The following is a 21,816-nucleotide window of genomic DNA, read 5'->3' on the forward strand; positions in this document are numbered from 1 at the left end:
TTGATGAGCCTAATTATCCTCTGACTTCAGGTTCCGGCCTCAACTGCCCTTGGGTAAAGAGCCCTCTCAGTGAAGGAAAAACTTCTCTTGTAGAGAAGAGAAAGGAGATGGATTTCTAACTACTTGTCGGTTAATTCTGTTAAACTTGGTATGGAAGACTCCTTTGGGAGCTCTTGCTTACCATCCCGCTGTGGGGACTGTTTGCAAGAGATGGCGAGTGTCGCTTCCCAGGGCTGCCTCCCCACTGCCCCAGATAAGGGGGGCTGAGCTCAGTAGGGACAGCAAAGCCCTTGGGCCTTAGGGTAGGAGCGGCCCTCATCGGGGTTCTTTGAAGGTATGATAAGAGTCCTTCTCCTTTTCTTCCTGTACAGCCTTCGGACAGGCTCTGACATCCAGGACTATTCCCTAACTGGATATGTCTGGAGCGCTGTGACCCCGAGCCCAGAGCATCTTGGGGATGATGTCAACCTGAAGGTGACTGTGTTGTGTAATGGTCTTCGGGAGCCACTCACCTTCACCTGCAACTGTAAGTTAGCGGTGTGTGAGTGTGTGCGTGTGTGTGTCTGTGTGTGTCTGTGTGTGTGCGTGTGAGCGTGTCTGTGTGCATGTGTCTGTGTGTGCATGTGTGTGTGTGTCTGTGTATGTGCGTGTGAGCGTGTGTCTGTGTGCATGTGTCTGTGTGTGCATGTGTGTGTGAGAGCGTGTGTCTGTGTGTGCATGTGTGTGTGTGTATCTGTGTGTGTGAGAGCGTGTGTGTCTGTGTGTTATGTGAGTGCCCCTGGAGGTGAGGCAGGGAGGACCTGTGTTTTGGACTGTGGAGTCCCTTAGCTTTGATTCTCACCTCACTCTAGCTTGAATGGGGGGCTGATGGGACGTTGCTTCTCGGGGCGGGTGAGCTTTCTAGGATGTAGTAACTTTCCCCAACCCCAGTGTTTGTTTGCCTGCTTTATCTGGCTGTTGGTGGAGGTCCTAGAGACCGCTTAGCTGGTGATAAAGGATCAGAGTTGGGAGGTTCTGGCCCACCGGCCCAATGTCACTGTCTTCGTCCTGCCGCCTTGTTCCGTACAGGTTCCTCCACCGTGGACTTGCTCATCCACCAGACCCTCTGCTACACCCATGACGAACTGAGGGAGGTGGATGTGGCTGACTTTGTGCTCAAGCCCTGTGGGCTGGAGGAATTCCTGCAAAAGTGAGTGAATGGAATGAGGGACACATGGGACAGAGGTGGCACCTGCCTTCTGGCTAGGAGGATGAGGGACGCTCTTGGAGAGCTGCACTGGGCTCGACATTGGCTGCTCTTCCTCAACCCTGCATTCGGGACTCCTGCTGTCTGGGCACACTCTCGGCCACGTCGCATTTTCCCTGGGAGCTCCATCTTCCAGCTGCCTTGGCCGGGTCCTGAGCCAACTCTCCTGTGGAAAGAGTTTGGAGCTGGGATTAGGCAAAGATGAGGTCGTATCTGTGCACAGGGTTCTGGTTGCTGAGAGACGAGCTTTGTTTGTGGAGGCAGGTTACGGGCAGTGGCAGGATGCTTTTCCTACTCTAGAGGACATGCCATCGCTGGGCAGAGGTGCTCTTATAAAATGCCTTTGTTTCCACGGGCCTGTGCAGCTGGTTAATCTCCTCCTAGGCTGGCTTCTAGCTCCCGCCAACCAGTGCCCTCTACAGAAGGCAGCTTCCCCGGGGTGGAGTAGGCAGGGCTCCCATCCTCAGGGTAGCAAACATCAGGAGATCTGCTTTCCTCCGTCCAGGCTCCCGTGTGGATGTTGTGCTCTCTGTGGACCCCCTTAGAGGGAGCTAGGGAAAGGCAAGGCCTGTATACCCCTCGTTAGCAGTTTCTGTGACTGCGGAACTTCTGTGGGACTGTACATTTTCCTTCCAGCAAATGGAAGGAAAATTTTCTGTGGTTGGAGCACAACACTGATAGTCTGCACTAAAGGTCCATTTCTTGACTGATTTTTTTCAGCATTAGGGACAGCGGGTAACCCCTGGCCTCTGCATCCTCATCCAGAAACTGAGGGAAAAGAGTCAGGGCCCTCAACTGTGTTCCGTATTGTGTTCACTGTATTCTTGACTCCCTTACAGCCCTAGATACAGGGTCTCCAGGAAGCACTAGCCCGGAGCAGCTTTTCATGGTTAGGAGGGAACAGGACTATGGTGGGTAAATCAGACCTCAGGGAACACTATTCATACCAAATCCTGGCTTTCCATTGACGAGTTGTGAAGCCTGCTTCTCTGCCTTCTGTGAAGAGTGGTGAAGTTTTAGGGGATGTAGGTCAATGATGGTGGAGGTAAAGCCTAGCATACGTGAAGCCCCCCGGGTTCCATCTGTTCAACACACACACACACACTCACACACACACACATATGCACACTCTCACACACACACTCACACACACACTCACACACACACACACATATGCACACTCTCACACACACACACTCACACACACATGCACACACTCACACACACATACACACACTCACACATATGCACACTCACACACACACTCACACATATGCACACTCACACTCACACTCACACACACTCACACATATGCACACACACACATACACACACTCACACACTCACACATATGCACACTCACACACACACATGCACACTCTCACACACACACACTCACTCACACACTCACACACACACTCACACACTCACTCACACACTCACACACTCACACACACTCACACATATGCACACTCTCACACACACACTCACACACACACTCACACACACACACACACTCACACATATGCACACACACATACACACACTCACACACACACTCACACATATGCACACTCTCACACACACACACTCACACACACATATGCACACTCTCACACACACTCACACATATGCACACTCTCACACACACTCACACTCACACATATGCACACTCTCACACACACACTCACACACTCACACATATGCACACTCTCACACACACACACATATGCACACTCTCACACACACACATACACACACTCACATACAGAAAGAGGATGAGCGTTAGTGTCAGAAGGACCTGATGAATAAATAGTCAGTGGATACCAGCCACCGAAGAGGATTCCTGGGGCTCGAAGAACACATGCCACATTTTCCCTGCAGACTCCCGATCCTGGAGCCCCAGGTCCAGAGGTCGTGGGAGATGTCGAGAGGAATGTCCCCGATGAGATGAGCCCACCCAGGTCATGGTCCTTGGGTCATACCCTCCACTCGTATCCCAACTTGTGTGCACAGCTGAAGCCCTTTCACAGACAAGTTGAAGGAAGAGACCGACTCCCTGGTTCTCACCGCCCACCCTGCATAAAAGCATAGTGCTGGTTCCTGGGTGGAAAGGGCTAGAAAGTTGCTAGTTGCCAAGGAAGGCCTCAGGATTGTTTCCCTTGCCTAGCTGGAGGGGCCGATATAGAAGCGAGTATTGCTTCAGGATGCAGGCAGCGCTGTGATAAGAACCTGGAGAGAGCCCTAAGGGAGGTTGGGTTTCCTGCTACCTCCCCCCTCCATCCCTGCGCTCACTTTTCCTTCCTCACGGACCCTCCCGCGGGCCTTTCCACCGCCATATTTCAATTTTACTTTCATCTTAGCAGGCCAGGGCTCATATTGCAGGTCTGGTCTCCTCAGGATGTGGAAAGCCTCAGAGTCTGGGCTGGTTTTGTTTGGCCTGAGGCCCCATACTTCCAGAAGTTTCTGCACCCCTCTTCCCTTTTGCGCCTCTCCGTTCCCCTCTGTTCTAGCCTCACCTCTGCAAAGGAAGGAAGTCCGTTTCCGGCTTCTGTTCCCCAGATGCTATCGCTTGGCTCGGCCTGCAGCACTGGCTTCGAGTTGGGGCTTGTTCAGCCCTTTCTTGTGGTTTTCCTTTCAGATTAAGGTGTGATTTGGGGGAGAAGAAGAGATGGGGTGGTAGGGAGACTCAGCACACTGCCTCTTCCGAACTAAGAATCTACTGAGTGGGTGCTGAGCCCTGAGAGCTGTACCTTTTAGAAAGCTTGAAGATTTACAGGGGCCATGGAGGGAGGGGAGAAAGGGAACCCATTTCAGGGCAACAGTTCTGGAATTGTGGTGGGATCGCCTCTCTTGTCCTCAGCGCCTTAGCAGGTAACACAGAAAGAAGATTGGATGCCCATTTCCCCTTGGTTGTCAAAGCCAAGAAAATAGGATTTAAAGAGAGGTCTCTACAAAGTCCCAACTTTTTTTTTTTTTTTTTTTTTTTTTTTTTTGGTTTTTCTAGACAGGATTTCTCCTATTGTTTAGGAATCTGTCCTGGAACTCACTCTGTAGACCAGGCTGGCCTTGAACTCCCAGAGATCCGCCTGCCTCTGCCTCCTCAGTGCTGGGACTAAAAGGCAGCATAAGCCACCAACAACCAGCTAACCCAGCTCTTTATAGCAGTTCCCATCCTGAGAATGAGCCTGTGAATCATTATTTGTGAGGCTCAGGGTTTAAGTGTTGAGGGTGGCTTTTACTCAAATAAACTCCATGCTCCCCCCCCAATCCCTTATGGTGATATTTGCAGGAGTAAAGGATAAGGCTTCCAACATAGTCCCTTTCCCCTTCCTGTCTCTTCTGTCTTTCCCCTCTTCCGTCTCTCCCCAGGCTAAAATATGCGTCTCCCCTCCCACTGAGTCCCTCAGACACTAATGGTCTTGTCCCCCATCCCACCAGTAAGCATGCCTTGGGCAGCCATGAGTACATCCAATATTGCCGCAAGTTTGACATCAGCATTCGACTTCAGCTGTTGGAGCACAAGGCCATACGAAGTGACCTGGCCCGGACGGTATGTGTTGGAAATGGCCGACAACTGCACATACCCGGGGAGGTGGAGTGGACAGAGGGTGATAGTGGACATTAGACGGGATTAGGGCAGGTAGGTATGCTAGGCTGAGAAATGGGCATCGCTCCTGCCTGGTGAAGACACTTTTTACTCACTCAGGTGAATGATGACCAGAGCCCTTCCACCTTGAACTACCTCATCCATCTCCAAGAGAGGCCAGTCAAGCAGACCATCAGCAGGTGAGAGTGGGTACCACAGACCATCAGCAGGGGAGGGTGGGTACCGCAGACCATCAGCAGGGGAGGGTGGGTACCGCAGACCATCAGCAGGGGAGGGTGGGTACCGCAGACCATCAGCAGGGGAGGGTGGGTACCACAGACCATCAGCTCAGCAGGGGAGGGTGGGTACCGCAGACCATCAGCAGGGGAGGGTGGGTACCGCAGACCATCAGCAGGGGAGGGTGGGTACTGCAGACCATCAGCAGGGGAGGGTGGGTACCGCAGACCATCAGCTCAGCAGGGGAGGGTGGGTACTGCAGACCATCAGCAGGGGAGGGTGGGTACCGCAGACCATCAGCAGGGGAGGGTGGGTACTGCAGACCATCAGCAGGGGAGGGTGGGTACCGCAGACCATCAGCAGGGGAGGGTGGGTACTGCAGACCATCAGCAGGGGAGGGTGGGTACTGCAGACCATCAGCAGGGGAGGGTGGGTACCGCAGACCATCAGCAGGGGAGGGTGGGTACCGCAGACCATCAGCAGGGGAGGGTGGGTACCGCAGACCATCAGCAGGGGAGGGTGGGTACCACAGACCATCAGCTCAGCAGGGGAGGGTGGGTACCGCAGACCATCAGCAGGGGAGGGTGGGTACTGCAGACCATCAGCAGGGGAGGGTGGGTACCACAGACCATCAGCTCAGCAGGGGAGGGTGGGTACCGCAGACCATCAGCAGGGGAGGGTGGATACTGCCTCTTTGTAGTCCAAGCAGGAGCTATGAGTGAATGGCATAGACACGCTTGCTTGGCTTCCTGCTAGTGTGAAAAATCCTCATAAATGTCTGGGACTTTGGTCCAAGAAATTTGTCAGGAATGACCCCGGTACCAGGGCGCCCTTCGTCTCTTCTCTCACAGAAGTGGTTCTCAGCCTTCCTAGTTCTACGACCCCTCAATGCAGTTCCTCCCATCATAGAATTTAGTTTTTGTTTTGGCTCCATAGCTGTAATTTGGCTACTGTTATGAATCGTAATGTAAATATCTGCCATGCGACCCCATGGGGTGGTCAAGACCCACAGGTTGAGAACCCGCTGCTCTGCTGCTTTTCCTGTCTCTCTAGGTGAGAGGTAGCAAAGGCGAAAGCACCCTTTCCCATCCTCTTGGGGCATGGGAAGAGCAGGAGTTTGGTCCTGGAGTAGAGGAGAGGGAAGGGAAAGGGAAGTCCCAGGACAGTGAAGCTTTTGTGATCTCTCCTGCGATTTTTCTCACCCCATCCCCCCAGGCAGGCCTTGAGTCTTCTGTTTGACACTTACCACAATGAGGTGGACGCCTTCCTGCTGGCTGACGTGAGTGCACATCCTGGGACTGAAGAGAGGAACTTCCCCAAGCTTCCTGCGATCAGATGACAGTCTGTCAGGGACACCTTAGTTCTGGGCAAGCAAAACTCTGGCTGTGGGGCAGCTGTCAAGTGTGTAAAAAGGTGTTGTGTCCCTCTGTGAAATTCAAGAGGTGGATTCGGATGGCTGTCTCTGGAGTAGAGCATCTCCAAGCTAAGGGTGTGGCCCTAGGCTTTGTGTGTGTGTGTGTGTATGTGTGCGTGTGTGTGTGTGTGTAAAATGCCTGTGTCACAGTTGTCACACCCTCTGGGAAGTAACAAGTCTCAAGGCTAGATCAAACTTTCCCTCCTAGACCTGTGTGGACTGCAAGCCTCAGAGCCATTTACACAAATATGAAGCTAAAGCGCAAAGGTCTCTGGAAGTGGTCCTCAAAAATCAAATCCCTTGCCAGGCATGGCGGCACAGGGCTTTAATCCCAGCACTTGAGAGGCAGAAGCAGGCAGCTCTCTGAGTGCCAAGCCAGCCAGAGCTATATAGTGAGACCCTGACTCAAAAAAAGCAAAGCAAAATAACAAGCCCGTCTCCTCAGTTCAGCTTTTAGTCTTGGATTCTTCCCTGGGTGGGGGGCAATCTGTCTAGCTCACTTTCTACCACTATTAAAACCCATTTTGTAGCGGCCTCTACCATAATAACCCTGGCACTGAGTTCTTAGACCACTTGCAGAGTTCTGTGTTAGGTTAGGGGGTGGGTAGAGCTGAAGTGCATTATCAAAAGAATGGTTTTAGCCTCAGGGAACTTGCCTGGTTAGGGAGAAGGAAGGCTCATGTGTCGGTGGCTGTGAATAGTTGATTGGATTGGCCAGGTCATTCTGTGGGGAGTCCTGAGAAAGTCCTAGAGAGTGGGTGGGGCCCTGGTAATTTTCTCTTACCTCCTTGCTATTCCCCCGACAATTGATTTCGTCCCCCTTTAGGCCTCTGTGTGCTTAAGTAGCAGAAATAGCCATCCCTGAAGACCTGGAAGAAAAGGTTTAGGGGAGTGACTGACAGGCTAGGGCGTGGCTGATTGCTGAGGCTGAATACCTCCGGAAAATAAAGTGTGGTCCCTGGACTCCTCCTTAGAGTCATTAGCCCTGCACACTCATTAAGACTGGGTTAGGGGAGCCAGGCATTGGTGGTACATGCCTTTAGTCCCAGCACTCGGGAGGCAGAGGCAGGCAGGTCTCTGTGAGTTCGAGACCAGCCTGGTCTACAGAGCGAGTACCAGGACAGGATCCAAAGCAATACAGAGAAACCCTGTCTTGGAAAAGAAGGCTGGGTTGGGGGAGGCAGTCTCAGAGCTGAATCACACTTCCCTCACTGTTCGGCCTCCCGCAGGGGGACTTCCCACTGAAGGCGGACAGGGTGGTCCAGTCTGTCAAGGCCATCTGCAATGCCCTGGCTTCCGTGGAGACCCCTGAGATCACCAATGGTCTCAACCAGCTGCCTCCCTGCCCCTCACGCATGCAGCCAAAAATCCAGAAGGTAAAAGTGTTAGCACGAGGGAGGGACAGGGATGTTCACAGGTAACTGGGTTTCTGATTGCCGGGGAACCTGCTGGCCACTTACTAACACGCTCTTCTACTAATTTGTGGTGGCCTGTGTCGTAAATCCCAACGTTTGAGAGACAGAGACAGGTGGCTGTCTGTGAGTTTGAGGCCAGTCTGGTGTACACAGTGACTTCCAGGACAGCCAGGGCTACACAGCGAGGCCCTGTCTCAAAATAAACAAATGAACAAAAAAGGTTCATCGGGATCACTTATGTGTAAGCAGTTCAGATACAAGAGCTCCTGGGAAATGGATGCCAAGCATATCCCCTCTCCTTAAGCACAGGGTGGGCCATCATGGCCCTGGCCCTGGCCATCGTGGGAATAACCGCATGAGCCAAGAACGGCTTTGTCCACTCACCAAGGCCTTGCCTGATGGTTTGCTGATCCATGAGGGTGCAAAACCAAGCTGGAGGAGGGAGGTGGGATCCCGAGGGCCAGGGAACTGACTGCACAGTGGACTGGTTTGCTGTAAAGGCAGCTTAGCTCCACAGACCCTGTATCCCCAAACTGGAGGCCTGAGGGCGGGGCTCCTTCCTTGAGGTGAGCATGATTTTTTTCATGTGCTTACTCTGTCCTGTCCACCCTGTGGGTCTGGTGTAGACTATCACTCCCTCCCTCCCCCTGGGGAGTCTCTGCTCCTCACATTGCAGCCCTGCCTGGCCCAGATGAGCAACAGCTGTGAAAAGCACTTCCAACTGTGATTAAAAAGAAAAAAAATGGGCTAGGGCTCTGTCTGACTCTCTCTCCCTCTTCCTTTCCCCAACAGGATCCCAGTGTGTTGGCTGTGAGGGAAAACCGAGGTAAGCCATAGAGGCTGCAAACTGCCAACTGCTAGCTCAACCCACATTCTTCTTCCTGCTTGACTGAGAGAGAGAGAGAGAGAGAGAGAGAGAGAGAGAGAGAGAGAGAGAGAGCACAAGTGCATTTCCCATGAGGTGTGTACACAGCTGGAGCCCACGTTTCTTTCCACAGATCTTTTTCTCATTAGCTTTGCTAATAACCAGTTCTTATGGCGTTACCGGGAGAGGGTGACGAGGTAGAGGCATCGGCAAGGATGAGTGTATCCTTTAGTCCAGATGGAAAAGCTCAGCTAGCCCTGCTGGGTTGTGATTCTTTTTCTGGCAGCCAGGGCCCTTTACACTTCCAATTAAGAATGGGACTGGAAGGGCTTCCCCAGGGTTCTTCCCTTGCTGCAATCTTTGAGCAGATCCTTGTCCTAAAAGCCAGCTTTTTTCCTTTCTTCCTTTTTTCAAATTTTATTTTTCTTTTACTTCTATCCTTTATGTACCTTGGTGTTTTGCCTACAAGTATGCCTGTGTGAGGGTGTTTTGGCTCCTGGCACTGAGGTTGTGAGCTGCCATGTGGGTGCTGGGAATTGAACCTGGGTCTTTTGGAAGAGCAGCCAGTGCTCTTAACCACTGAGCCAGCTCTCCAGTCCTGTCACTGGCTTGCTTGCTTGCTTTCTTTCTTTCTTTCTTTCTTTCTTTCTTTCTTTCTTTCTTTCTTTCAATACAAGTCTTTTTTTGTCCCAAAAGACACGCCAAATCGTACTTAAATTCAGGGTCTTGTTTCTGGAGCTGGGTAACGTAGGTCTTACTCATCAACCTGCTGCACAGTTCCTTTTCAGACACATAGATACCGTCCAAAAACTTCCTGATATCTTTGTTTTTAACTGTTGTGGCTTGCTGAATCAGAGCCGCTGAATTTGAAACAAGTTCAATACCATTCCCTTCAAGGGTTAATTCATCCTTCTGGGCTTGAGAGACAGAACAAGCAACACCTGTCCTCATCCGAACCCGAAACCCAAGAAATTTCGGATTTCAACCAAAGACCCATTCTCCTGAATAAGGACGTTGATGGGGAAGTGAGCATACACAGACCTCATCTTGTAGCGGAAGCCCAGGGTGACACCCTTGATCATGTTCTGAACATGGCCGCAGATGGTTTCGACAGTGGCCAGTTCCTTTCTGTTACCCTACCATTTGTCAACCCGGAACCTCTCCTTCTTCCCAAGGAGACTCAGCTCTACATTGATGTGATTGAAATCCCTCCAGAGGTTTCCTCTGGGGCCCTTCACAATGACTGTGCGCCCCTTCAGAGTGATGTCCAAATTTTCTGGAATGTCGATGGTCTGATTGCTGAGAATGGTCTTCATTCTCGCAGTAGATGGGGGCAAAGTGGCACTGGCTTTCTTAAAAGTGAATCCATCTTTGGACTTCACAGACCAATAAATTGTCCCCTAAAACCTTCTAGGAGTTAGCGTAGCATTTCCATCTCTCTCTCTCCCCCCCTCTCTGTGTGTGTGTGTGTGTGGTATGTGTGTGTGTCTGCCTGTGCATGGTACTGGAGATGTACAAGCTTGTTAAGCACCGGGTTTTTTGTTTGTTTGTTTTGGTTTTGGTTTTGTCAAGAAAATCCTTTGGAGATATATATATATATATCCATCCATCCAAACTGTGTCTATTGGGGTGGTTCCCACTCAGCTTGTCAGGTGCTGTCCAGTGCTGCTTCCCCCTGAAGGAGCATCCCTCTGTCAGCCACGCTTTTCTGGCTGACAGAAGAGAGTGGAGCAGCCAACACACAAGACTACCGTTTGTGCATGGCTAAAGACCGTGGTGATTTTATAGCATCCTGGGCATTTCACATCCATAAAGTAGGAATTGGGGCTCTGCGCCAGGTGCTTTTTCTTGTGTTTCCTCTTCTCCTCTTCTGAAGAGGGATGAAGGAGATCCTTTGCAAGAGGCATGTTCTCGTAGGGAGGTCACCGCCAGAAAGAAGAAAATCCTTTTTTAAAAAGGATATATATACACACACACACACACACACACACACACACACACACACACGTGTGTATATATAGGTATTTTGCCTGCATGTACGTGTGTGTGCCACACACATGCCCGATAGCCACACAAGACAGAAGAGGGTGTTGGACCCCCTGGAACTGGAGTTACACTTGTTAGCTGCCATGTGGGTGCTGGGGATCAAACCCACGTCTTCTGGAAGAACAGCCAGTTCTCTTAACCGTTGAGCATCTCTCCAGTCCCAGGCAAAGACCTTTTAAAAACAGCATTTTAGCACTTAAATTATGTTAAGTATCTGTGTAAGTCAGGACCACATTTAAAGCTGGGCACCTCTTGACAAAAGCGTGGGCATCTTTCCTATTTCTCCACAGATGCGTAAACTTTGCACAACTATTAGAAATTGGATGGCATTTGGGGAATCGCTGTCCCATGCTGTCCCATGCTGCTAGTGCCACGGCAATAAAATGGCCCTTGTTGAGTCCTAATTGAGTTTTCTTCCTGCCCCCTCCCCTTCACAGAGAAGGTGGTAGAGGCCTTGACAGCAGCCATCTTGGAGTTGGTGGAGCTGTACTGCAATACATTCAATGCAGACTTCCAGACGGCAGTGCCTGGGAGTCGAAAGCATGATTTGGTTCAAGAGGCCTGTCATTTCCCTGGGGCCCTGGCCTTCACGGTGTATGCCACTCACCGCATTCCCATCATCTGGGCTACCAGGTGAGTCAGAGCTCTGGGGAGGCAGCTTGACTTACTTCCTGGTGGCTTCTCCCCTTCTGCATATGACCTTACTGTCTTAGGATGTGTGGCATTGAGTGGCATTCTGGTGCAACGGGGCTGGGGGGTGAGCCTAGTGCCTGAGGGGAGCCCAGCCTGTATCCATCCCAGAGAGACAATCCCCTAGGGGATAGATAAGCACCTGCCAGTCCTCCAGTGCTGGCTGCCTCAACATCTCTGCCCCCTCCAGACCCAAAGCCAGCTGAGGGAGACAAGCGACAGATGGCCAGTTCCCAGATAGAGTGTGGCCCAAGCCAATGGCTGCACTCCCCTGCAGATGCACAATGCGGGTGGTAGGGAGGGGCTGACCCTTTGTCTGGGGTTCCCTCGCAGGGGTGGGTGGAGGAGGCCGTTCTTTTGGTAGTCCTCAGCTCTTCTGCTGGATCCCCAGAGTCCTGTGGCCTGGGGGAATAGGCACTTGGCCCCATCCCACCCTTCCCAACCACACCGCCTCCCCTCCCTTCCCCTTCTTCCTTTGTTTCTCACTTAATGTATTCCTCTGGGCGATTGGCATAGAACAAAGGAGGCAGCCTGGGAAACAGGGGCCTTCCCTGACCTCTTCTGTCAGGCACCTGTCATGAGCCACAGGGACCCCCGTGTGTTGGCATTCATGGTAGCATATGTCGTTTTCCTCCCCCAGCCCTTTGCCTGTGCGTGCGCATGTGTGCGCGCATGCACACACACACACACACACGTGCGCGCACACACACGCGCGCGCACACACACACATACATATACCCGTGGGCTGGAACTGACTATAAGGAAGAGGCTGCATGGCCATTCCCATGAAACGAAGAGAAACTCCTGTACTCTGGGGGCCTAGGGATCCAGTTCACGTTGCTGTTCTAAACACACTTCCATAAGTAAGTCCAGCTCGGATGTCCCGACCCTGACCCTACGTTGAGTTCTCTATAGATCAATAGAAATCTACTAGAGGAAATGGAGATTGGCATTAGGGTGGGTAAGGTTGGTTTTAAGAGCCAACTATACTGACCTGCCCTCATTCTTTTGTAGCTATGAAGATTTCTACCTCTCCTGTTCCCTCAGCCATGGAGGCAAGGAACTGTGCAGCCCCCTGCAGACCCGACGGGCTCACTTCTCCAAGTACCTGTTCCACCTCATCATCTGGGACCAGCAGTAAGTCCCCCCACCCCACCCCAAGCTCCAGGATGACCTCAGACCAACCTTCTTATTCTAGGGAGACCCTGGACCAATAGTCAGACCTGAAACAGAACACAAGCCTGGGTTAAATCTGGTTCCCTTACTATCCTTATCACTATCCTTATCCTCTTGAGTCTCCATAACCCTGACTCTTGAACGGAATATAATTTCTACCTCTGATGTTGTTAGGAACATCCAATGGGAAGTATCCATAAAGGCTCCTTATAATCTAGAAAGGATCCTATAAATATCCCTTGCTAATCTTAAAAACACTTCGTTGCTTTGCTCTTGCCTCTCTTAAAGAATTTAACTGGTGCCAGGCGGTGGTGGCCCACACCTTTAATCCTAGCACTCAGGAGGCAGAGGCAGGCAGATCTCTGTAGGTTCAAGACCAGCCTGGTCTACAGAGTGAGTTCCAGGATAGCCAGGACTGTTGCACTGTTTTGAAATCCTGTCTCAAAACAACAACAACAACAAAAAGAATTTAACTGGTCTGTACGATTTCTATTCTCTCCATTCCTCACAATATTCTCTGGAATAGACAGAAAGGCTAAGGTATAGCTCCAAGAACAGTGCTTGACTAGCATATACAAGGCCCCAGTTTTTTGCTCTAGACAGCATAAACCTAACAAACAAAAACCACACCTAAAATCTCTACTTGGGAGGCAGAGGCAAGAGGACCGCTGTAATTTTTAGGTCAACCTGGGCTGCACAGCCAAGTTCTAGGCCAACCAGGAGATCCCATCTCAATACAGATACAAAAAGAATTGGGCAGAGGGGCCATGGTTTGTCCATTATGGATAGAGCAGGGAGAGGTTGCCTAGAGGGAGGGAGCCGGGGAGTGGAGCCGAGGAGTAAGGCTGTGTCCAGCTCTCTCTCTCTCTCATCCCATGTCCTCCCTCTCTAGCCTGTCAGCCTCAGCTTTGTAGCCTTTTTAACCTGGAGGCGGGTTTGGCACTGGAGGAAGATAGACAGGTTATAAATGTTGATAGCCACAGCACAAGATGGTATCACTTAGCATTTATTAACAATGATTTGGTTTTAGGAGGGAAAGCCTCAGCCATAGGAAACAGATGAGGGGTGAGGGGACCTTGAAGATGGTGTTGCAGGCGTTTATCTGCCAGTGCCTTGCCGGTGCTGTACCCTCTTGCCTGCTGCTCCCCACCCACCACCACCCAGCATCACTTCCCCAGGCCAAAACCGTATCTGTGTCCTCATTTGCAAAGCAGCAGATGCAACTTCAAAGTGTGGAATGCAGATCACAGAGACAGAAGAGTGTCCCGGGGAGGTCGAGGATGCTTAAATAGGTAGATGAAGGGTCTGGGTATTTTATAGAGGGGAGGCAGACCCTGTCTTCACACTTCGGCTGTTCTTAGAGCAGTAACAACCACCACTACCACTTAACCAGGGTGGGGAGGAACTCCCCAGGAGGGAGACAAGGGAGCTGCATTAAGTGGTCCCTGAAAAGCAGAGCTTGGTGCTCAGGGCTGTAATTCGAGCATCTGGGTAGCTGAGCAGAGTTGCTGTCAACTTGAACCCTGCTTGGACTCCACAGCGAGGCCGTCTCAGTGGGATCCTGAGTTTGCTGCCAAAGCAAAGAGCCTTTGAGTTTCAATATTCCACCGAGACTGTCCATCCTCACTGGGGATACAATAGGAATGCAGCGGCTGTCTTCCATGCTAAGTGTGAGAGCTTGAGCCACAGGGGCAGGTCTCTAAGGCCTAGAGCCCTGTGTAGGGCATTGCCTCAGTGCCACCCTCCCTAATGTCCCAAGTGAGAGACCTCTTAGCCCCAGGCCACGGCCTGGGGGAGAAGGCGCCATATCATGGTTAGGGCTCAGCTTCGGACCAGCCACCTTCAGTCGATGATACTGAGGACACACAGCCCAGAGTGGAGGAGACTGGAGGACTGCTCAACAAGATCTCAAACAGTCATTAGGACACTAAGAAAACACCTTGCTCAGCGGTAGAATGTTCCCCTAGATCCATCAGTACCACAAAAATGAAACAAATAAGAAAGTACCTGGGCAGCTAAGCACAGTGGTCGCGCACCTGTAATTCATCACTTAAAGAGGACTGCTGTGAGTTCAAGACCAGCCTAAGCTAAATAACAAGAGCAGGGAGGGAGAGGGGGGTGAAGAAAGGAGAACTTAGCGCAGCGTCCAGGGCTTGGTAAATGCTCACTCCTTCACTGCCTCCATCTTTGCACCTCAGCCCTGTTCCTCTCAGTTCCTGTTTCTCTGTTCCAGGTGGCTGAAGGTGACTTGTGCATGCAGGATATTTGTGTGTAAATGCTATCTTTGTCACGGCACCCAGTCCAAGTCCACTAACTAAGGCCACACAGCGGAAAGGACCCGACCTATATAGTCCCCATTTCCCGTAGTGAGCGTGTCAGGCGGTCAGTTCAGTTGCCCGAGAGCGTGTGGCCAAGCAGGAGCCTTCTCTGGAGGAGGCAACCCCAGTGGTATGCGCTGAAGAAGGACTCACAGAAAGTAAACTTTCTCAGGCAAAGAGAAGAGTCAGCTGTCCAAGAGAAGTTGACCAACCCCAGGCAAAGGGTTAAGGAGATCATTTTGGGATCCCATTTGGAATCCTGAGAAATGGGAGGCCTTGCTTGCTTCTCAGTCAAAACCTCCCTCCCTTCCTTCCTCCCTTCCCCCTTCTAAGGCGGGGTCTCATGCAGACTCAGAGGCTGGCCTTGGAAGTCCAGCAATACTCCTGTCTCAGCCTCCCAAAGGCTGGGATTATGGTCAATCCGCCTTGCTCTACGCTTCCCTGATGTGTGTGTGGCCAGACCAACTCCTCTCCCTGGCTGTGGGGTCAGCTGCTTTTCTCTCCCACCGTAGCAGGATAGGGCATCTGCTCACTCTCAAAATAGGCCCAGGAGCCCTACTCTGTCGCCTCCAGCCAAACCCAGGCTGGCATGTCCGTTGGCTGCTGAAGGGACCCTAATTATAGCTGTGGGGCCCCCAGGGCAGAAGCAGCTGGGGCAGAGCAGGATTGTGCCAGCCTGGGGCTGTTCAGTGCTTCCTTTGAGTGGAGACTTCCCCTAGGAGTGGGGCAGTGAGGAGGGAGGCGGCCTTATCTGAAACCTCTGACCTTACGGGGTGGCTACCCTGCCTCTGTGCCCTTTGGGTGTAGAAGCAGCTGGGCCTTGGGCCAGTCAGGAGGGTGTGGCAGTGTGGACTTTGGCCCAGGGACAGCTTCCTGGAAAGGTAACCGGGTGGGTCTTGGCTTTCTTTTCCCCAGCCCCCAAGCTCTAGCCACCTCCCCACACCCAAATCTCCTTAGCCTGCATTCAGAGGGTGTGGCTGGTGTGCCAGTCAGGGCGGACCTGAGGGACATCTGGTCTTGAGGAGTGCTTGCTGCTTGCCTGTGCCTGTCACCTTTCTCAGTCCCAGGGAAGCCTGAAAGTCCCCTTCCCTTTCTCCTTGGAGCTTGAGTCTGTTTGGGGCTAGGGGCGGGGACTGCGGGGTGAGGGCAGAGAACTTGGTACTTCTTCCTGGTGACTGGGATGGCTCGGGGGGGGGGGGGGGGGGAGGAACTATTGAGTTGAAAGGAAGACCAAAGGAAGCTTTCCTGACCCCTGACCCCCTGTGGAAATCTTAGTGAGACAAAAGGAGCCTGCCACAGGACAGGATGGGGCCACCCGGACAGTGACACACACGGCTTTGGCTGAGCAAGTTCTGCCTGGGCCCTGCCTGGAAATTGGGGGATGCCTTTGTGGGTTTCTGGGAGCGCATAGTAGGATCGCCCAGAAGAGGTCCTGCTCACTCTGGGGACCTGTCATGGTTCTGTGGGAGGCTAATCTAGGGACATAAGTGACACCTGCGATGAAGGCTGAGTCTCTACTAATGCTTGACTTCCCAGGCCCCTCAGCCCCCCCCCCCCCCAAGGCTCTTGATTTTGGTTTCCTTGTTTCCTAGGATCTGCTTTCCGGTGCAGGTGAACAGGCTGCCTCGGGAGACCCTGCTGTGTGCAACACTCTACGCTCTGCCCATTCCTCCTCCCGGGAGTTCGTCCGAAGCCAACAAGCAGAGGCGTGTGCCCGAAGCCCTGGGCTGGGTCACTACCCCTCTCTTCAACTTCAGGCAGTATGTGACCCCCCCACACACACACAGGGGAACAGCTTCTGGCCTTGGAAGAGAGCTTGGGGGGAGGGGGAGGGCAGGTGATGGTGTTAAAAGCCTGGTTGCTACACTCAATGCCCCCTGGGAAGGGTTGGCCATATGGAGCTCACTGTGATGTCCAGGGGCCCTCGGCCCTAGTAGAGAAGCCAGGGCACAGAAGTAGTGACCATGACTACTGATGGGACCTGGTAGGTGGGGGAGGGGCGTGGGAGCGCTCTTCAGTGGGAATCTTCCTAGGGATTAGAAGTGAGAGCCATGGCCTGTGGGGAGAGCCAAAGGGACAGGAGAGAGGAAGACACTTCAACTAGAAAAGGTTTGGGGACAGGAGAGCAGCAGAGAACCTCCACACACACTCACACACACACACACTCACACACACATACACACACACTCACTCACATACACACACACTCACACACACTCACTCACATACACAAATACACACACTCACTCACACACACGCACACTCACATGCACACACTCACACACATACACACACTCACTCACATACACATACACACTCACATACACACTCACTCACATACACACTCACACACACTCACTCACATACTCACACACTCACTCACTCACACACATACACACTCACACACTCACATACACACACTCACATACACACACACTCACATACACACACACTCACTCACATACACACACATACACACGCACACTCACACACACTCACATACACACTCACACACACACTCTCACACAGCGGCTGTTGGCTCATCTCGCCCTCCTTCTACCTCAGAGTCTTGACCTGTGGCCGCAAGCTTCTGGGCTTGTGGCCAGCAACCCAGGAAAACTCCAGTGCCCGTTGGAGTGCACCTAATTTCCACCAGCCAGACAGTGTCATCCTGCAGGTGAGACCCAGCCTATGTCTCCCACCCACCTATCACACAGCACCAAAGTCAGCCTCGAGGCCCCCATTGGGCTCCCCATTGGGAGGAGGTATGACCATTGGGCTCCCCATTGGGAGGAGGTGTGACTGAGCACCCCAGGGCATCCTCTGAAGGTGAGGTCCCCTTGGTTTGGGCCCTCATCCTTCTAGGCCTTATCCAATCAGGTGCATTCCCATTAGAGGGTGGGGACAATGACAGAGACAGGGTCGACTGCAAGCAGCTCAAACCAGCCTTCCCTCCCTTATCCGTGCGTGCCGGTGTTTCCCTTTTGGAGAGGAAGGTGTGAACGAAGCAGGGCCTCTCTGTGACTCCTGACTGACCTAGAACTTACTGTGTGGATCCCACCGTGTTCACACAGCAGGAGCTTTTGCAGTGCGAGGGTTCCTGGCTTAACCCGCCACACGAGGGTTCCATTTTTGCCTGGGACTGTGGGGGATCACCATGGACATCAGGGAAGGGGAGGAAGGGCTTGAGGCAGGAGCATCAGGGTGTGAGGGAACGGATGGGGATGCTTGCCAGGAGGCGAGCGGCTGCCTCCACTGACGATGCGGCCACTCCTCCCGTCTTTTGCTTCGATCACCCTGTCCCATCCCAAGATTGACTTCCCCACCTCGGCCTTCGACATCAAGTTCACCAGCCCCCCTGGAGACAAGTTCAGCCCCCGCTATGAGTTTGGCAGCCTCCGGGAGGAGGACCAACGCAAACTTAAAGACATCTCGCAGAAGGAGTCCCTATACTGGTGAGGCCCGGGACACCCTCCATTTGTGACTGTCTGTCCTTGTCTGCCTGACCTTTTACCTCCCAGCACCTAGTCCCCACCCAGGCAGAAGGTGGTGACAGTCCCCAGACGTTTCCCTCTGTGTGGATAGGGCAGGTCAGGAAATGAGGGCCTTCGGGGCAGCTGGGTGCTGTCCTCTCCTCCCTGCCCCCTCCCCCTCCCACAACAACAGCCTTTGCATTTTTCTGGGCTTGTCACATTCCAAAAAGGATCAGGTGTCTTGGCAAGCTGGCTGCTCTTAAGAGTAAATGAGTCCGGGCTGACCTCATCCTTGGGGCTGCTGTGTCCACCGGGATTGGAGAGGGAGGGGCTGTCACTCGTCAGCCACCTCTCTGGGCCCTGCAGGCTGGGGAACTAGAGATGCAGACCTCCCTGCCCCCACCCCACCCCCAGCTCCTGTCTCCCATTAAACACCTGATCTCAGGCAAGTCCCAATTAGCTACAGACCCTATAGAGCCAGAAGTCCCAAGGGGCCTCTCAGCCATCCAAACCCTGACAAGTGTTGCTCACTGCCCTCTAGTGGCTCTGCTCGGGAGTAGGGCCCTCAGGGCATCCCCTGGTCTGGTGTTATGGGCCCTCGCTGTCATCCTCAGTCTGACTCAAGTCCCATGGGTGGGATCCGAGCTGATATGTGGACCCTGATTTCCAAGCTTAGCTTCACACTGTAGTCACTGCTGTCACATTTAAATTCCCGATGCTCAGTTTCTGGAGACACCCTGACTCAGTTGGCTTTGGGGTGGGGCCTAGCAGCCCCCCCCCCCAAAGTGACTGATGATAACGCACAGTGATGTTGGGAAGCCCCTGAATGGTAGCGTATGCAACCGTTCCCTTGGGATGTGAGGTCTCTGCCCTCTGGCTCACTCCACCCCTCTCCTCACAGGCTCACGGACGCTGACAAGAAGCACCTGTGGGAGAAACGCTATTACTGCCACTCCGAGGTGAGCTCACTCCCCCTGGTGCTGGCCAGTGCGCCCAGCTGGGAGTGGGCTTGCCTGCCCGACATTTATGCTCTCCTGAGGCAGTGGACACACATGAACCACCAGGATGCCCTGGGGCTCCTGCATGCCACGTGAGTCGAGTGTAGCTCCTACTTGTCCCAGCCCGAGCACTGACAGGCCAGCTTGGGTAAAATGGTAACACAGACTGAGTATTCATGGCTTTTCTCATCCCCCTCCGAGTTCTGTGAGTGCCCCATATGCAAGTCATCTAGACCACCACCACTGGGTTCGCATACATGCTTTATTGGGCGCCTGAGCTCTCTCTGTCCCGTGCATCCGTCACACCTCATTAAACTGTAAATATGTCAGCATGAACTGTTGGTTAAACAAACAGTTTTGGCTTTGTTAAATTTTTGTTTATTTGGGTTTTCCAAGACAGGTCTTCTCTGTGGCTTTGGAGGCTGTCCTGGAACTAGTTCTTGTAGACCAGGCTGGTCTTGAGCTCACAGAGATCCGCCCTCCTCTGCCTCCCAAGTGCTGGGATTAAAAGTGTGTGCCACTTTTAATTTTGGTTTTTGAGACAGGGTCTCATTATGTAGCCCTACATGACCTGGAATTCGATTTGTAGAACATACTGGCCTTGAGCTCACAGAGATTCAGAGATATGCCTGTCTCTGCTGCCTGCCAAGTGCTGGGATTAAAGGCATAGGCCACCATGTTCCAGTTATTAACAGAGCTCAGGGTTGCATATTTTTTTTCTTTTTGAGGCAAAATTTACATATAAGAAAATGCCCAAATATAATCATTCATAGTTTCAACAAATGTCCTCCCTTGTATAGCCCAAACCTTTGCCACTGAGTTCTAATTTCAACAATCCTCTCTTATCTTTCTCCCAAAGAGTTCTTGGGGTCATGGGAGCTGCCTTTTCCAGGTTGTACCCAGACTTTCTGGCTTATTTCTTGCCATCTCAGTGAAGTGTACCTGCCTTTGGGATTTTTTGAGGCTATATCTTTGCTATTCCCTGAAAGACTCATTTTGAAGGCTGTCTATTGGCTTATATAACCCCCACAGTTCTCTATTGCTTGCCTGGCAGGCTTTGTATTATAGGATGTCACCAAGAAAGCCCACCCACTCAAGGGTTCCTTCACCGTAGGAATTTCTAACACAGTGGGAGTTAAGGAAGAGCTCTGGGAGTGGTGTGGAGGACTTTGTTCTATTTTCTTAAATTGTTCACGGAACAACAGAGGCCATTTTCCTGCCCAGGGGAGACTGTCCATTGGTGGTGGTGGGGGGGTGTAGGACCATTCCTAAGCGCTACCATCCAGAAGAGATACAGATCTGGGAGGGGGGTAGAACTTTTCCTTCTCCACGCTTCTGACACCCACACATAAAGTTTGGCGGCTCACATCTCTGAGTCACAGCCTGCAGTAGGGATAGTCAAATCTCTGAACTTTTTTTTTTTTTGCAGCTTCCCCGACCAGGAGGTGCGGCGGATGGCCGTGCAGTGGATCGGCTCCCTCTCGGATGCAGAACTGCTGGATTACCTGCCCCAGCTGGTACAGGTGCCAGGACTTGCAACTCCCACGCCCCCTCCCCTCCCCTAATCTCCCTGCGTCTGCCTTCAGAAGCCAATATCCCAGGGGCAGCGGTCAGTGTAGATTTCAGTGCGTAATGAAGCCTCGTGTTTGCTCTCTTCGAAACAGGCCCTGAAGTATGAGTGTTACCTGGATAGTCCCTTGGTGCGCTTTCTCCTGAAGCGCGCCATCTCTGACCTGAGAGTGACCCACTACTTCTTCTGGTAAACTCACCTGCAGAAAGAAGGGAGGGTGGCAGGGCCTTTAGTGTAGTTTCTTTAGTTTAGTGTAGTCTTTAGAGTAGTTTCTCCTATGGCAGGCAGGAGTGAGGCGTGAGAGACCGGGACCCTGTGTGTTGCTGATCTACCCTGCGGCCTTGGTCTAGAGTATCTTTTCTCAAGGGGTGGGTCTCCATTCACCTCCATGTAACTCAGGGGAGATCGTCGGGGTCCCCCTTCTCTACCCACCCTTGGCATAAGTATTAAGTCAAGATGAGCCCAGCCAGCCAGTGGTGGCGCACGCCATTAGTCCCAGCACTTGGGAGGCAGAGGCAGGCAGAGTTTTGAGCGAATTCCAAGACAGGCTCTAAAGCTACACGGAGAAACCCTGTCTCGAAAAACCGAACAAACGAAGCAACAGAAAATGAGCTGTAGAGGGGGGATCTTCAGCCCAAAGACGGGAAGACAGTCAGAGTAGATTTCCCTCTGAGGTGGGGGTGGGCTCCCTGAGTTGGAGCAGAATACAGACAGCCATTTCCTCCCTAGCTCGATGCTGCGCTTCCTGGGTGGGCTGACTCCCCGCTTGCCCTGCCTTG

The 21,816-nt window shown here is 52.4% G+C and overlaps 1 protein-coding gene and 1 pseudogene across 2 annotated transcripts in view; one reads left to right on the forward strand and one right to left on the reverse strand.

Annotated features, from left to right (window-relative positions):
• Positions 1 to 21,816, forward strand: part of Pik3c2b (phosphatidylinositol-4-phosphate 3-kinase catalytic subunit type 2 beta) — a 41,880-nt gene that overhangs the window by 4,466 nt on the left and 15,598 nt on the right. For both annotated transcript variants that reach the window (XM_051203919.1, XM_051203920.1), the window contains exons 3-17: positions 372 to 526; positions 1,069 to 1,189; positions 4,688 to 4,799; positions 4,956 to 5,035; positions 6,288 to 6,351; positions 7,716 to 7,862; positions 8,694 to 8,727; positions 11,250 to 11,445; positions 12,517 to 12,639; positions 16,589 to 16,756; positions 17,562 to 17,673; positions 18,309 to 18,451; positions 19,371 to 19,559; positions 20,897 to 20,990; positions 21,132 to 21,226. In XM_051203919.1, the coding sequence (XP_051059876.1) occupies positions 372 to 526; positions 1,069 to 1,189; positions 4,688 to 4,799; positions 4,956 to 5,035; positions 6,288 to 6,351; positions 7,716 to 7,862; positions 8,694 to 8,727; positions 11,250 to 11,445; positions 12,517 to 12,639; positions 16,589 to 16,756; positions 17,562 to 17,673; positions 18,309 to 18,451; positions 19,371 to 19,559; positions 20,897 to 20,990; positions 21,132 to 21,226 (1,833 nt within the window). The remainder of the gene's footprint in view (positions 1 to 371; positions 527 to 1,068; positions 1,190 to 4,687; positions 4,800 to 4,955; positions 5,036 to 6,287; positions 6,352 to 7,715; positions 7,863 to 8,693; positions 8,728 to 11,249; positions 11,446 to 12,516; positions 12,640 to 16,588; positions 16,757 to 17,561; positions 17,674 to 18,308; positions 18,452 to 19,370; positions 19,560 to 20,896; positions 20,991 to 21,131; positions 21,227 to 21,816) is intronic.
• LOC127236313 (60S ribosomal protein L9-like) lies at positions 9,521 to 10,092 on the reverse strand (annotated as a pseudogene).

Source organism: Phodopus roborovskii, unplaced genomic scaffold (assembly GCF_943737965.1).
Source record: "Phodopus roborovskii unplaced genomic scaffold, PHOROB, whole genome shotgun sequence".
Lineage (NCBI taxonomy): Eukaryota > Metazoa > Chordata > Mammalia > Rodentia > Cricetidae > Phodopus > Phodopus roborovskii.